The 16651-nt window shown below is 34.3% G+C and overlaps 1 protein-coding gene across 4 annotated transcripts in view; it reads left to right on the top strand.

Annotated features, from left to right (window-relative positions):
• The window catches only part of DOPEY1 (dopey family member 1), an 84686-nt gene that overhangs the window by 60889 nt on the left and 7146 nt on the right, over nt 1-16651 (top strand). For all 4 annotated transcript variants that reach the window (XM_011364892.2, XM_011364891.2, XM_011364890.2 and 1 more), the window contains 12 exons: nt 4054-4188; nt 5891-5946; nt 7032-7136; nt 10521-10587; nt 10722-10866; nt 11034-11113; nt 11977-12086; nt 12320-12469; nt 12623-12684; nt 14026-14178; nt 15280-15416; nt 16317-16372. In XM_011364892.2, coding sequence (XP_011363194.1) covers nt 4054-4188; nt 5891-5946; nt 7032-7136; nt 10521-10587; nt 10722-10866; nt 11034-11113; nt 11977-12086; nt 12320-12469; nt 12623-12684; nt 14026-14178; nt 15280-15416; nt 16317-16372 — 1256 coding nt within the window. The remainder of the gene's footprint in view (nt 1-4053; nt 4189-5890; nt 5947-7031; nt 7137-10520; nt 10588-10721; nt 10867-11033; nt 11114-11976; nt 12087-12319; nt 12470-12622; nt 12685-14025; nt 14179-15279; nt 15417-16316; nt 16373-16651) is intronic.

Below are 16651 nucleotides of genomic sequence, written 5' to 3'. Positions count from 1 at the left end.
CTTAATGTTAACAATGGGTTCTTGGAACTGTGATGGAACAACATATAATAAAACCAGTTTTACCATAGAGGAATTGATATAAACAAGAGTTAAGTTCCTACAGAGTCTCATCAATATTATATAAATAAAATGATGTTATTTGAGGACCTGCTATACATGCTAGTTTTCAACTCTCCATTAATTGTGATGGGGCTGGGACGAGGTGGGTAAGTAGAAAAGCAACAGTGTGTCTACAGGTTTAGATAATGACTTGTTGCCTAAATTTCTTGAATAAGTATAAAAGGTGTTATTTTATGCAAAAAAAAAAATAGTATTATATTAAAACTGTAGCTGTATTTAAATATAAATGGTAATATAGTATAGTGTGTGTTTTTTTACTCTTAAATTTTATTAATGCTTTCGGTTTGTGTGTCATTTAAAACAAAATATGTGCTTTAAAAAGCATTCTTATACATAAACAGATCAAGGGACGGTTAAGTAATTTATCCCTAAGACAAGCACATCATTTTTATTCAGTTGTGTACACGAAAGAGAAATCCACTTTAAATCTTTTTCTTTGGATTAAAGACATTTGGAAATTATTATTCAGGAATGGCAAATGTTTTCCCGGAACAAATGTATTTTCCAATAGGAAATGCTGATGCAATTCAAAGGCATTAGTATCAATAAAGAGAACTGGAACAGCATTTGGGGAATGCATGGTCACTGGGAAGAGTGTTCCAATGGGCCTAAAATCAATGTCCAGTTAATCAGGTAGCATGAATCGAAAGGTTTAGATGGAAAAACAGGTAGCATGAGCCAGGTTATGTGACACATATATAGGCACATGACTAGTCTAAACATGACTAGGTTAAACAGGTAGTTAGGTTTTACAGACTAATTTGTTCTTTCATTGGGAAAATAGTCAAATATAATGTAATTTCCATTTACTGGCACTTATTGATAAATAAATGCAATTAGATCCAGACCAGTAAATGTCCTTCCAGATACACACACCAGAAGTACATACTAGCTAACAGATGTCAGAATAGCCGAAGCAAAGTGATCACGCTCCAGTTTTCTTACAGTGCAGTTAAATGAATGCTAAACTGTCTTGTATTGTTTCTATACATAGTACTGCCTACTCTCATTTCAGTGTGGTTTTTTTTAAATTCTAGTTATTCAGGGTACAAAGCAAGGTATGGAAAGGTTTCATCTTGACTAGTTTTTCATTATGACATAATAGCTTAAACATTTTGTTTCTAAATGTAATTCATATATTGGTTTTGACTTTGAAAGCTTGATAAAAATTTTCTATATTACTATTAGAAGTAAATAGTGACTCATTAGAATATTATGGCTGTTAAATTTACATTCATGTAAGATAGATGATTTGTCTAGCTGAAGATTTCTGATCTGTTATTTTTGTGCTCATTTCACATTACATATATGCTGACATTTCTAAAGTAATGACATTATTTTACATACGAGGATTCAGTAGTAGATATTACATTGGACACTTGAAATCCTGGACTATATAAAAGCAACCAAGGACACGTGGTTTAGGATGACATATTGAATACATGCGTTTTTCTCTGCTCTCTTTCTCAAAAATAAGAGTAAGAGAATAAGAGTAAGAGAATTACAAAAGCCCACAATAATGAAAAAATTAGGAAAGATGACCAAAGAAAAATTAATGTCAACAAAATTTTGCAGGATGAAAAAGACATGTCTGAGTTGTAACTGACTTAGTAGAGAAAGCTGATATCTAAGTGTCTGCAAGAGGGGAAGCAGCTCCTGCTATAAAACCACAGGTGGTCTCTGGAAGTAGAGTATCAGGTACTTCTAAAAGCAAAGGGTTAATTAGGATGGGGCTAAAATCTGGAGGAGAGTGAGTCAGTTTACTCTGTGAAGAGTTTGTTAGGAGAGGCTCTAGATTCAAGGGCACAAGGTTCATGTAGAAGTTAGACTTCATGCTGAAAACAGGAGCATTCAGGAAAAGTCTACATACTGAAAAATGGGGATCAGCCTCACCCCAATGCAATGGCAGAAAGCTATCTATATGTCCCTCAGGGAGGAGTTTTGAGGATTCCTCTCCAGGAAAATGATCAGGAAAAAAGACCTATAGCTACTGAAGTTTTTGAGTCCCCTAACAAAAAAAATAAAAACCACTGGGTTGCTGTCTCTACACAGGGAGGCCTACATATCCATTAGTCTTGCACACATATGCTTGACAGTCCATCACTTTTTAATTTCGTTCTGAAAGGCAACAATGACATAGTTGTTAAGAGCAAGACTTTGAAACCAGATCCCTGGGGTTCAAATCTTGACTTCTCCACTCACTAGCTATATGACCTCAGGGTAGGAATACTACTTCATGGTGTTGTGAAAGTTAGAAGGAAAAAATATATATATGGCACTTGGAGCAGTGCCTGTCACTTAAAAAGTACTATGCAAATATTAGGTATATTATCCCTCATATTTAATAATGAATAGAGATACAAGGATTATCAGTCACATGAAGAAAGCCTCTAATGTGATAGTCAAAAACCAAAACAGCTAGATTAAAAATTCAAAGGAAACAATGCAGGTAAGAGAAGAAAATGTAAACAGAAATAATAATGTTCTTCAGGAAGTGAAACTGTATTGTATCCATGAAATAAGAGATTTTAAGAAAGAACATTATAAAAATTAAAATTTTTCTTGGATATTAAACTTTATAGCAGAAGCAAAACAAAATCAGTATCAAGGTTGCAAGCAAAAGTAGTAAATATCAGATACACCATATACATTTAGAGATGCGGAAACCAGGGGAAAGGAGATAAGAAAATTAGGGAAGTGATATTGGAAGTGGAGGGTCAATATCCTTTTGCAGAACAAACAAAAAATGAGGGGAGAAAAATATCACATTTTCCAGAAATGTTAAGAAATGGGTTTCTACAGGCACTGTGAAAAGAGGTCTACACAAAGATTAGCATGTGATTTCAGAACACTGGAGTAAAGAAAAAAATCTGCAAATCTTTTAAAGAGAAAATACTGGTCTTATGCATTGGAATAATGATAAGACTGTCAGTAGTAACACTGGAAATAGTGATGGGAAAATTAGTTTCAACCTATAAGTCTATATCCTGCCAAACTGTCACTCAGGGTAATTTGAACCATGGAGTGTGTCAAAAAATTTTGCCATGAATTCACCCTTTTTCAACTACTGGAAGATGCATCTCCACCAGTAGAGGAATAAACCAAGAAAAAAGACATGGGATCCCAGAAATAGGCATTGCAACACAGAAGAAAAGGAAAGGGTATCTCTAGGCTCATGGTCACAGGAGAGATACCAAGGTGATACTATGTAGCAAGCCTAGAGAGTACCAACCCAGAGTAGAACAGAAAGATGATGAACAGATGTCTAAGAAAAAAAAAGGAGAAAAGAGGAGGGGGAGGAAAAGGTGGACAATTACCTGATATATTTGAATATGTACTTAGAGGAGATTTATAGTTGCTAGAGCATTTTGGATGAATTTGAGATAGAAATAGAGAAAACCAAGCAAATAAACCAAAAGCAGTTTATTATCTCTAAGAAAAAAAGGTGTATGAGACGAGACATGCAGTAATACAATACACAGCACAACCATAAATAGTCATGTGAACACTAGATGTTGATTTAAATAAAATTACAATATAATTGTGTTGGGAGTGTAGGGAGAAAAGTATGAGAGAGTTAAGTTGTTGCCTTCTAAAATAAGAAGTCAGTAGATTAAAATTAAAAAATCACAAAATAGGAAAAAATAGCAGTATGTATTCAGAAATAATAGAAAAACGGTAAGAGTTGAGTAGGGTTGCTTTGGGGCATTTGAAGGTATAGGGCACTGCAAGTTTTTCTTATCAGGCTTATTGATTTTTTGAAATGATATACATGTATTACATTGATTAAAAAATAAAGTTTACCTAAGGTAATCAAAGGATTTAAAAAGTCCTTTATACTAAGAGGTTATAAATAATGTCTTAATTCTGTGATTTCTCTTGAAAGATCTATGCACACATTTACATATGTAAATACAATGATGTATTATCTAGGTCATTCCTGCAGCCAGTGAAGAACAGCTTTTGCTAGTAGAACTGGTTCGCTCAATCAGTGTCATGAGAGCAGAAACTGTTATACAGACTGTGAAAGAAGTTTTAAAGCAGCCCCCAGCCATAGCCAAGGACAAGGTAAGAAGAGGTTTTCTTTGCTTTTGTTTACAATTCTATTTCAGAAATGATGTTGGTAAGTTTTTTTGTTTGTTTTTTTGGTTTTGAGGTTTTTTTGGTACAATAGTGTCATTCTAACTATAGTGCTAATTGCAGAGATGAGTGCCTGTGACTCTCACACTGCCATAATAAAAACAGTTATCAGTATCTACAGTGACTTGGCTGTTGTGATCATTCCTGTAGCCAGTGAACAGCGGTTAACTGCTCATATCTCTCAGTGTGTACATCTAAGGCAGTCAGTAGCTGTGTGACCTAATTTTTAGGGGAAGTTTTTCTATTCATTTAAAGGAAGAATACAAAAGCCAGAGCCCAAGGTCTACTTGCCTCAGTTGCTGTCTTTTACACAGCTTATTTTTTGCTTTGTGTTCAGAATGAATCTCTTAATTCCATAAACTCTCCACGTTTTGCCATAACCTTAGTTCTAGTCAGTGTCACTTCTTGACTGTGTACAAGACTGTACTTTGCAAGGGCTACAGAAAATGAATAGCATAGTCTCTGCACTCACAGTGCATTGTCTCTAGTTAGGAAGACAAAAAATCTACAAACAGTAAAATTATGGACTTACCAACTTTTCTGCTCTTCTAGCACTATTAAGAGGTTATATTTTCTTAGGTAATATATACCACCTGCAAACATTAGACTTTAAGCCAAGCCAAACTAGACATTCACATCCGTAAAAGAATTATTACACATATCTGAAAATGTTGAATCATTTTTTTCTTTTATCTTTTCTTGAATTGCCAATGGAAAGTTTGCTTGCATGTATAAATAGCCAGTGTCTGTATTAACTTTTTAATAATTTCCTTGCTATTCTGAAATCACCTCTAGGGCATTTGTGATAGTTTTAAATTTGCCTGTGAAAGCTCACTTCAGTGTAATATTCAGTGAACATCTGCTTATGCCAGACATTGGGCTAAGTGTGCAGGATATAAAAACAAGAGCAAAAGTACACATACACACACACACCTGCTACCCCTCTGCTCTCAATGTACTAAGTTCTAAAAAATTCAAGACTTGACTTTTGTTTGTATGATAAAAAGGGGAAACATTCAAGGGAATAGTTGCTACTGAAAAGGAACAAATTGGTAAATGTCAATGATCATCAGCATCATTTTCTTTTCTATTACAAATTTTTATGGAGGGGTGTTTTCTTTTTATTGTGTGTTACACTCAACACTGTCTTTAGTTAAAGACTACATTTTAGGCTATTAGGAATTGTTCCCAAATTTGACTAACACTACTAATTTAATAGAAATGTGTGGTAAAATAGATTTAAATCATATTTTATAAAAAATCTCAACCTAATTCTAATAGCACTAAGCAAGCATAAGCTAATAAAAATAAAACTAGTTTTGATGCTTATAGAGTAAATGGATCATTTAAAAATAATGGCTGGAGTATCAACTTTTGATGGGGTATTTGGGGAGGAACTGAGAATCTTTTGATTCCTTCCATCCATTTTCAACTTTTTAAATAGCTCTTGTGTTTTTCCTCTTAATGGAAGAGAGCTGCATGGTTTTCTTTTTTTATGACAGACTTGTGTTTGCTTTTGTTTTTGTTTTTGTTTTTTTTTTTTAATTATAAATTGGCAGAGTAGTGGCAACAATGAAAAATCAAAGGCAGCATTTTTCTTCACTGTAAAATTGATTTCTTTTGTTTATAGAAACATCTTTCTTTGGAAGTCTGCATGCTTCAGTTTTTCTATGCTTATATTCAAAGGTAAGATAACCAATGTGGATCTCTCCTTACAGCATTAGCAATGTTAGGAAATATAGGAGAAAAGCACCTGAATTCTTTAAGAAATTACTATTGCCTCCCTAAAACTAAAAGAACAAATTCTAGAAACAGAGAAACATTGTATTTTAATACAAGTCATTGGGTATCTTAATGACCCAGCCATGCAAATCCTATGAACCAAAAGACCTAAGTGTATTTAAGATACGCTGGATATTAAAACACCAAATTGTTAAGAAAATCATTTAAATATAAACGATAAGCCGAATCCTTTATTTTGATACAGGTGAACATATGATAACGTAATATTTTTTTAATGTTAGGAATGATATGAAAATATTTTTTGTTATGATATTCCAGTTTCACATCTAGCTGACCCCTGAACAGTTAGTAGATTTGAGTTTTGATAAACTTACTGAACCTGAATCTTAATCCTCCCTTAAAAGGTAATTCTATTTCAGTCACCAAATGCAGCATCAGTTTGTGATCTATGACCAACATATGTAAAGTTAGGTTAGGTAGTGTATTTAAAGTGGTTGTGGCTTAGAGCAAGGACTGCCTAAAATCTGAACTTAGACACATAGAGGTATTAGGATTAAGATCAGACTGAAACAAAGATAATCTTAATTTCTCTAGAGGTGAGAGACTGATGTCCACAATAGATTCAGTTCCACCTTAGATGAGACAGACTCATAGGTGAAGGAAAAAGAACTCATGTAAGAGAGAAGTGTAGAGAACAGGATAGAGAGTAGGTGACTATGATATTAGTAATTCAATTGAGATTTATTGTAGTTGTATTTTACTTTTGAGAGTCCATGTGTTAAAAATGGTTTCTGTAGTAAAATTTCTAGACTAATAAATGACACTGGGTATTTTAAATGTATTTGACTTTTTTATACATATATTATCAGTGGAAAATCTAAGTTTTAGAAATTTTCCGTCATAGTCTATAAAAATTTAGAGAATATTTTAGACTAGTAGAAGAACTTGTTATAAGCTGTGGGAAAATATAAAGAAAATTAAAGTTTACTTGGCTTTCTAAATATATATAAACGATATTTATCTTGCAGAATTCCAGTGCCCAATTTAGTGGATAGCTGGGCATCACTATTGATACTTCTAAAAGACTCTATACAACTGAGTCTTCCAGCCCCAGGGCAGTTTCTTATACTTGGGTAAGCAATGTCACTTAATATTATTTCAAGTAAAAGAATAATGTTCATTGTCTTAATTGCTGTATAACAGATGTTTTAGGTGGTGACCATGTGAGCTCTCTGCCTTGTCATAGAATTCTCCAGGTATAAAACTAGATGTATAAATGGGGCTTGTTGGGTGGGCAGGGAGGGAACAATGTGTGTTTATACATATACAAAATGCAAATGTGCTAATGTAAAACTGTTCCAACAGTAATTATTTAGCGAGGAGAGAATGTGGGCTTAAAATGGAAAGGGGTGTGTAGGATAGCTGAAGGAGAACTTCATTGTGGAAGTTCATTTGATGTCAAGGCCCTGAGCATAAATAGGCTTGGAAAAGTCATTTTCTCTCTGGGTTTTGGAGTTTCCTGATGTAGGTTAATAGTTTGTATGATTATATGATAAATTCCAGTCACCCTTAACTACAAGCACCATGATTTCACGGACAGTGTCTGTTTTTTGCTCATCAGTTTTCCTGGTTAACAATGTTTGCTCAGTGGTTAGAGGTGGTAGGAACAGAAAGCTTCCTTTCTAGGAGGTGGTAGGAGATAGGAAGGGGAAGAATATACTGGGACAAGGTACCTTGTCTGGTTTGATTATAGAGTAGGGTACAGGCAGGGGAGTGGTAGGTGAATGGAAAGGGGGATGGGAACTAGATGGAAAAGGATTTTGCATTTAAGAAATTTAGTCTTAGGACTGATTGCAGGTTTTGAGGAGAGACATGACTAACAAGTTAGGAGTATGCATCAGAGGGGAAAGAAGATGGACAAGAATTCTGTTTCAAGTGGGAAGTAGGGAATGTGTGAAGTATTGACGATGGGATTGAAAGAACAGGACAAAAAAGAAGCAAAAGGGGCCAGCAACAGAGATAGAAAAGGAAATATCAAAAAGCAAAAAAGAAAACCAGGTCTATTCCATGTTCTAGAAGCATAGAGAAGTAAGAGGGCATGAGTAACACCTTCAGAGAGATTAAGGATGAGGAATAATAAGATTCTATATTTACTGATGATTTGTAGAGGATTGGTGATTTAGGGGAGAGGAATTTAGCAAGGTAGTAAGCACAGATGTTAACAGCAAAGAGTTAGAATGAGAGTTATTCTTTAAGATGTTTTGCTTATAAAAAGAAAAATTATAAGGTAGCCAGAGGAAATGCGATTTGAAAGTTATTCATAGTGAGGAAGACCTAAGGATGTTGAGTTGTTAATAGGAAAGTCTCTAAAGTTGTGCTCTGCCTGGGTACAGATCCCAGCTCCTTTACTTCTTAGCTGTGTGCCTTTGGGCAGGTTATTTAACCTCTCCATCTGTAAAATGGGTGTGATGATAGTATCTATTTCATAAAGTTGTTATGAAGATTAAATTAGTTAAATTTTGTTAAATTCTTAGAATAGTGGCTGGCCAATAATAAGTGTTATGTAAGTGGAGAGTGGTAGAAGATTCTAGGGAGAAGGGGCTCACTGATAGCACCAGATTCCAGAGACAGCAGGAAGGGGATGGAAAACAGTGAATGAATGGCAGCAGGTATAGGAGAAAGATTGATACATTTTCTCTAAGAGAAATACATAGACTTAATTTCTACCCTGTTTCCCTTAAGGGCGCCAGTAATTCATTGGTTTAGCAGCCAATGGTCTAGAAAATTTTGAAGTGGAGAGGAAAGAAGGTGAGAGTTCTTCAGTAAGATGGCTTTAAGCTTTCTCATAAGTGTGGGGATGCAGTCTTCTGACAGGAAGCAGAGAGGAGGTGGAGGGACGGTGGTGAGAGGTTGAGGAGAGTGGGTCAGTCTGTACTAGCTGAGTAACACTGAGGGCCCAGCCCAGTCAAAGAGAGCTAGAAATTCTCAGGAATTTCAGAGTTCATGATGATCTCTGGACCCTCATGCTATGTATTTTCTAAATCTAAAAGCCAAAGGAGTTTTAGACATTGAAGATGTGATAAGGAGCCATGGTCTTAATGTCTGTAATTCCTGGATCAGAGGTTAGATAACTAGTGTGTATGTTTTTTAGTGATGAGAGATCAGTGTAAATACTGGAACTCAACGTTCTCATGAAGATTTCTGATACTTCTCATCTCTGTAACCTTAGCTACATCAATAAACCTCTCCAAGGCTATTTTCCTATCAAGCAAGAATAATAGTATCTGCCCCGCCTGCCTCCGAATTGTTTCAAGGATCAAAGAGGGAATATATGCACAGTTCTTTAAATTGTCATCAAATAACCCTAATGGATAATTTCATTAAAAATTAAGGCCATCTGCTATGACTTGTAGCTTCTCCATCACAAATTTTACTGTTTCCTCACCTACCTTTTCTTCCTTTCTCATTTCTCAGATAATGAAGGATCTTACCTCCTTCTCAATGTGTGTGTACTTTAAGTGTTTAAACAAAAGGTTGGACATTTCAGTTATACTAGAAACTGATTCCCTTTTTAAATTTCTAGTGGTTTTTTTTTTTCCCTAAACATTCCACTGATCCTCTAAAAATTTCTAATTACAAAATAGAAATCGATATGAAGATTGCTCTTCAATATTACCTTACATATGAGTTTGGAAATAATTACGCATATAATTTATCTTAATCAAGTCAAAGTAAGTATTGAGTGAAACTAATTTAGCAAACAAATAGAAATGGAAATTTTTTTGTTCATGTAGTATTTTTAACCCATTATATATATATATATGAACACACACACACACGGTAAGAAACCATTTCTATGTTACAATTTAAGATTGGTGGGGTTTGAAGGTTTTTAAAAAACTTTTTGTTGATTTATAAAACATACAGAAAAACATACAAATAATAAGTACACAGCTCCACAAGTTATTACAAAGTGAACACAAATGTATAACAAACCAAAATTAAGAAAAAAAACACCTCATGTCCTTCAGGTCCCCTACCAATTACTGTTCTTTACCTTCTCCTCAAAAATAGCCACTGTTCTAACTTCTAACACCACAGATAAGTTTTGCCTTATTTTTGAACTACAAATATATATAACTATTTTGTGTCTGCTTCTTTTACACGTTTGTAAGATTCATCTATGTAATTTCATGTAACTATAATTCATGTTCATTGCTGTTTAGTATTTCATTGTATGCAAATGTCCATTTTTCTCTTCTGTTGCTGGACATTTGGGTTCTTTCCAGTTTTTACCTTTTACAAATAATGTTATTCTGAACATCCTTGTATATGTCTTTTCATGGCCTATATCTGTTTGCATTTCACCTGAGTCATAGGATATCCATACATGTATTCGTTAAACATATGAAATAGATATTGAGGCCACAAAGCCACTTGCTCACTGTGAGAAATTAGATTGTATCATTTTCTTTAGACTAATATTTTTGGTTTGTTTTTCTCTTTGGCTCCTTTAGGGTTCTGAATGAGTTTATTATGAAAAACCCTAGTTTGGAAAATAAAAAAGATCAAAGAGACCTTCAGGTAAGGCATTTTGAATTGAGGACTTTCGCCAAAACTCCGTTTTTCTGTGCCCTCAACACTAAAATTGGAAGGTCAACTAAGATTATCTGTGTGTGTATGTAAACAGGTATCATGATTTTTCCTTGTTTCTTTAGGATGTGACTCATAAAATAGTGGATGCAATTGGTGCAATTGCTGGTTCTTCTTTGGAACAGACAACATGGCTGCGACGAAATCTTGAAGTTAAGGCTTCTCCCAAAATAATGGTGGATGGAACCAATCTGGAATCTGATGTTGAAGGTATTGATCTCAAACGTTTAGGTTTCTATCTGTGGGCATAATTCACCAAGAAATCATTGCAGCTAGTACTATAAATACCATAAAATAATCCCGTTTCTCTCATGTTTAGCAGGTAGCTTTTCTGGTGAGAAAAGACTTAACTGTATCTTTACTTGTCTTTTATTTAGATATGTTATCACCTGCAATGGAAACCTCAAACATAACTCCTTCTGTATATAGTGTCCATGCACTGACGTTACTTTCTGAGGTAAATATTATCAAGTTTTTTCTATATGAACTTTCAAGTAAACAGTTTCACAATTAAATATTAGCAAGTAATTCTTAGTTTTTAATTTGAAAAATCTTTTTTACTTCTAGAAATCACTGTATAGAATAAACAAAATTTTGACTTTGTATTCAGATTAGATTGTTTAATATTAGTGATAATAACTTTAGATATTGCTTACCTTTCCATGTACTATTTTTTAAAAGTGTACTTTTTATAAAAATATAAGTTCTTTTCTATCATAATATGGTAGGGAGGGGTGAAAGTGGTATAATGATGCTTGTCATTATAAAGTATTTTACAGTATGCCATTTTTACATGACATGTTCTTTTTTTATACCCTGTTACACAGTCTTGCCAGTCATGTTTATTTCCCCTTTATGATGTGGATACTGAGCCCTACAAAGATCAGAACAGTGTGACTAAGGCCAAACAGCTATTAATTAACAGAGTTGGAACTTGAGCAGCTCAGTTCATTTGATTGTTTTTTTCCAAGCCACTTTTAACCAAGTCAGGAAAAGAGAATACCAAGTTTCTAGTTTTAAATTCACTGTGTACTAGTACACTGTCATATTAGAAAGATCTTGACCTCTCTTTTCCTATATTTTGCTATCTCAGTTACAAATAGTAAAATTTGCCCATATTTATATCCTGTAGTTATAATGGCCAAAAAAAAAAAAACAAATACTGGTAGAAATTGGTCACATAAAGATGTCAGGGAGACATAATTTTAGATTTTTCTAATTTTAAGATATTCTCAGTTTTCTTAAAGATGAAAACCACCTCTGAATCCTGTCACTTTTAGCTCTTAGGTTATACTACATTTCATTTCTTATATTTTTTAGATTTTGGCTCATCTTTTGGATATGGTTTTCTACAGTGATGAAAAAGAACGGGTTATCCCTTTACTTGTAAATATTATGCATTATGTTGTGCCCTACCTCCGAAATCACAGGTACCATTATTATTTAAGTAGATTTCTTAATAAATTCATAGTTTATTAAAAACAAATTATATTCCTTTATTTCCATTATTTGAATTATCACAAAATGACATTTTTTCCTTGAATTATAATGATTAAAAAGAAATATTTCTCTTATGGTATTCGAGGTATGAACTCTTATAAATAACTTAATATGATGATTAAAATTATAACATCCAGGTTAAGGTGGTTTTCCTTCTTCCTAGTGCACATAATGCCCCTAGTTATCGAGCCTGTGTCCAGCTGCTTAGCAGTCTTAGTGGGTATCAGTACACGCGGAGAGCTTGGAAAAAAGAAGCCTTTGACCTCTTTATGGATCCCAGTTTCTTTCAGATGGATGCCTCTTGTGTTAATCAGTAAGTCATTGTCTTGCTTTTATTCAACATAATGCATCTCACAAAGTCTGTTGAAACCAACTACAATCCTGCAAAGTAGAGCACTGGTTTTTCGTTGTTTTTTTTTTTTTTAACTAAATCTTTATTACGTGTCATAATCCTTATCTTTTTCAGTTGGAGGGCAATAATGGACAATCTAATGACACATGATAAGACAACATTTAGAGATTTGATGAGTAAGTATTATGAGATGACATAATCAATGTCTTTCCTGTACATGATCCATTTTTATTTGTTCTTTACTAGAAACTACTGAATTAGCTCTTTGTCAAATTATACTTAGTACTCTATAGGAATGTAATGTTAAAACTTAGAGGACAACATAATAATAAATAATAAGTAAAACCATTTGGCCATGTGTGTCTAAATTGTTTCCTCAGCACATACCATAGAATCTGGTGCATAGTAAGGACTCAGTAATTGTTGAAGGAATGAAAGACTGACAGGTGGGAAGGCAGAGAAAGGCAGGCCGTTGGAGCCAAACTATGGGACAAGTCCCTCTAAATCCTGGGGCTCTGTTTCTCTTCTCTGAAGGAAGAAAGAGAGGGGCCAAAAAGGTCAGAATCACTCTACTTCCCTTCTATGGTATCTTGCTTGGTTTTATATATTAAAGTTCCTTGTGGTATTTCATCTGAAAAAAAAGGATGGGCTTTTTGTTTGTTTCTTTGTTTTTAAAGTTTAGAAGTTACTAAATTAATGACCTTAAATAGCAGTGAAGTTGGATGAGTGTATGATTCTGTGTAAGTTCTTTAACACAAGCTGCAGTTTCCCCATCTGGAAAAGAAAGGGGCAGCATATTCTCTCTTCTCTAATCGTCACACGGTTGTTTTAAGGTTCAGAATTATCCATTCCACAAATATCTAGTGAAAGACAAAAATGGGCCGGGCATTATACTATACTAACCTTAGTCAAATAAATTATTTCAGGGAGTATGTAAGAAATCATGAAGGAAAAATAGGGCAATGCGATAGATTTTAAATTATAGCTAAACAGCTCTTACTGGGGGAAACTAAGGAAGACAACCATGAGAAGGCCAAGGGATAGAATATTCCAAGCATGGGCAACAAAAATTGATAAAGGTCTTGGAGTAGGAACAAGCCTGGAGAGTTCAAAGAATAACTAGCAAGAGAACACAGCCACAGAAGAGTGAGCAGGGGTGAGTGACAAGACATAAGGAGTAGTAGGTAGGTCAGGCCAGAAATTATTTTTAAGCCAATGAGAAAGATTTAGGCAAATGGCATGCAATATTAAAGGGTTTTATAAAATGGCATTGTTAGTAATTTTATCTTCACAAACCTACAGTTCTAAATTTTCCTGTCTCTCTACATCACAGTTCCTACCCCTTGATCTTCTGACTTGTATATCCTGGATCTATTTGCCAGTTCTCATGCCCCAAAGAGCAACCTTCACCCTTGGTTGCTCTCACTCTTGGATGTCATAGGGGATCTAGCCATTTTTAAAACCTAATAACCTGGATAACCGTATCACAACCTCTTTCACTTGCTTTCTTTTTTCAGCTCGTGTAGCTGTGGCTCAAAGCAGTTCACTTAATCTTTTTGCAAACCGTGATGTGGAGCTGGAGCAGAGAGCCATGCTTCTTAAAAGATTAGCATTTGCAATATTTAGCAGTGAAATTGATCAGTACCAGAAATATCTTCCAGATATACAAGGTAAATAATGAAAAACTATTTTCTCTATCTTCCAATCTACAGGATTTTTTTGTTCCTTAGAAAATACTTTCTCTACTTGTAATTAGGGTGAAATCTACCAAATATAGATGAAGAATGTTGTAGAATTAGAAGTTTGTTTTACTGAAACAACAAAAAAGGTCATTACTGGTACGTGAAAGCAATCAAACATTGAGTCTCTAGAACTTGCTTAAATGTCTCTTATTTGGTTCAAATTTTCTAGGAATTCATGCTTGAGGATGAGGTATAAGACTATTTTGCTGTAGGCAGGCATGTTAGCATTTTTTAATTGTGTATAAGGGGTCATATACCTTTAAGGAGAGGACCAAAATATAGGCAGAAGCAGGAAACTTCGGTTAGAAGTATCATTTCGAGGTCTGTCGTCTGGGGCCAGGGTAGGGAAGTATATAAGGGAAGTATAAGGTTTTGATAAACCTTCATGAAGGATATCAATGCTGCATCATAACCTTGTGCCACCAGATAGCTCCACAAGGGAGATGAACATGCCCCAGGATCGAGTTCTCTGCTCACCTTACTATGCCTGTGAGGCTGCCAGCCTCAGCAGCCAACACGGGGACTGGTTGGGAATGACAGTTGTCATCTCTTTAGCGAGATTATTTCTCTCTCTCAATAGATCAGTGGCTCCTCCTTTCCTGACCCCTTGTATCTAATCTTAGATATAGAGCATACACACTATTTGTCCTGTGATTTTTAAAGTTGACTAGATCAATGCTATTCAAAGTATGATCCATTGACCTGTTATCCCATTCATAATAAGTACAGAATAGAGTAAGCCTTTTAAACATTTTAACAATTTGGCAGAATCTATTGAGTATAAGAAAATGGTATTTGTATTTTTATATCTTTTTCTTTAATTTGGTTTTTCTCAAAGTTCATCTTTATCATATTTTGCAAAAATATCCTGCAACAGATTGGAAATTTTTTTAAAAGTCGGTCCTTCACTACAGACAGTTTGAGAAGTACTAGACTAGATTATATAGAAGAGCTTTACATTAAAATGATTCTAATTATTGAATTATTCTTATTATCTAACATATTGAAAATATATTGCATTCATTTCAGAGAGATTGGTTGAGAGTCTCCGTTTGCCCCAGGTGCCAACTCTTCACTCTCAAGTGTTCCTGTTTTTCAGAGTATTACTCTTAAGAATGTCTCCACAACATCTTACCTCACTCTGGCCTACCATGATTACAGAACTTGTGAGTTAATTTTGATTCAATCAAGTTGTGAATTATAAAACAACGTAATTAGTGTCAACACGCTTACTGAATAAAAACTAATCTTGGAAGAGAATTGAACTTCAGTTAAGCCTTTTCCTGATAAATTTTACTGTTGAAAATAGTAAAAAGTCAGGTTTTTATCTCCATACAATGTAAACTTCCAGATATACAGTAATACTAGTATAAGCTCTTTATAAATCATTACTTTGTCTGATCTAGTTTAATTCAGTCTCTTCACCAAATTTTTAATTTGTCTGCCAGGCCTGGTTCCCACCTGTAGCAGTTGTAGCTCTAGAATGTTTAAATACATTTAAATGTATTTAAATGTTTAAATACATTTAGCTGTATTAAAATGGAGTGACATAAGGCATGTTATCACTCTTAAAGTACAGCACTACCCTGACTAAGCTTGCTTCAGAGACTTTCACAAAGATTTTGTAAAGTCCCAAACAATGAAACCTTCCCTAGACCCACTACACTAATCCATTCCCCTCCCCAATCCATACCCTGTCACCCTCATCTGAATCACTGGGGGGTTGGAGAAAGGGAGATGAATAAAGGGGAAGGTATCTATAACTCTGAAAACTCAGCATTTATAACATTCTCACAAAGAAATTGGCTTTAATATTTTTCCTTTTTTAATAACTTTGTTCCATAGTCACCCAAAAGGAAAGCATGCTGTTCATCTCAACTCTGCCAAATGATTAGCGAGGCTCTATGCTAAATTTGTAGTTTTATTTTCAGAAACTAAGTATAAAGATCCTGAAGTTGTACCCTAAAATTTGTTTATAGATTAATGAAAATATAGCCTAAAGATTACTTAAAAGGATTAAATATACAGTTTGAAAAAACATTTAACATTTATTCCACGGTCTTCAGGTACAGGTATTTTTACTGATGGAACAGGAACTCACTGCTGATGAAGACATTTCACGGTAATATGTAATTCATGTCAGTATGTTCTTGTGTTTAGTATCCTAAAATCATCTAGAATGTTACTTTATGGATACGGTTTTATCTGAATACTTTATACATTTAGTCTGTTATTATCTAATTGATCATATTTGGATATATTTTCACTTATTCCTTAAATATTTTAGACTGGATTAAACTGGCAGTATTCATGACCTGTAGACACAAATTTTGTTTAAACAATACAATATTGTTTTAGCTACATGGGCCATTTTGGTTTTGATAGGTCAAATATTAACCCT

This window comes from Pteropus vampyrus, unplaced genomic scaffold (genome assembly GCF_000151845.1).
Source record: "Pteropus vampyrus isolate Shadow unplaced genomic scaffold, Pvam_2.0 Scaffold102, whole genome shotgun sequence".
In the NCBI taxonomy this organism is placed as follows: domain Eukaryota; kingdom Metazoa; phylum Chordata; class Mammalia; order Chiroptera; family Pteropodidae; genus Pteropus; species Pteropus vampyrus.
Note: the sequence above shows the minus strand (reverse complement) of the source record. Positions and strands in the feature narration are given on the sequence as shown.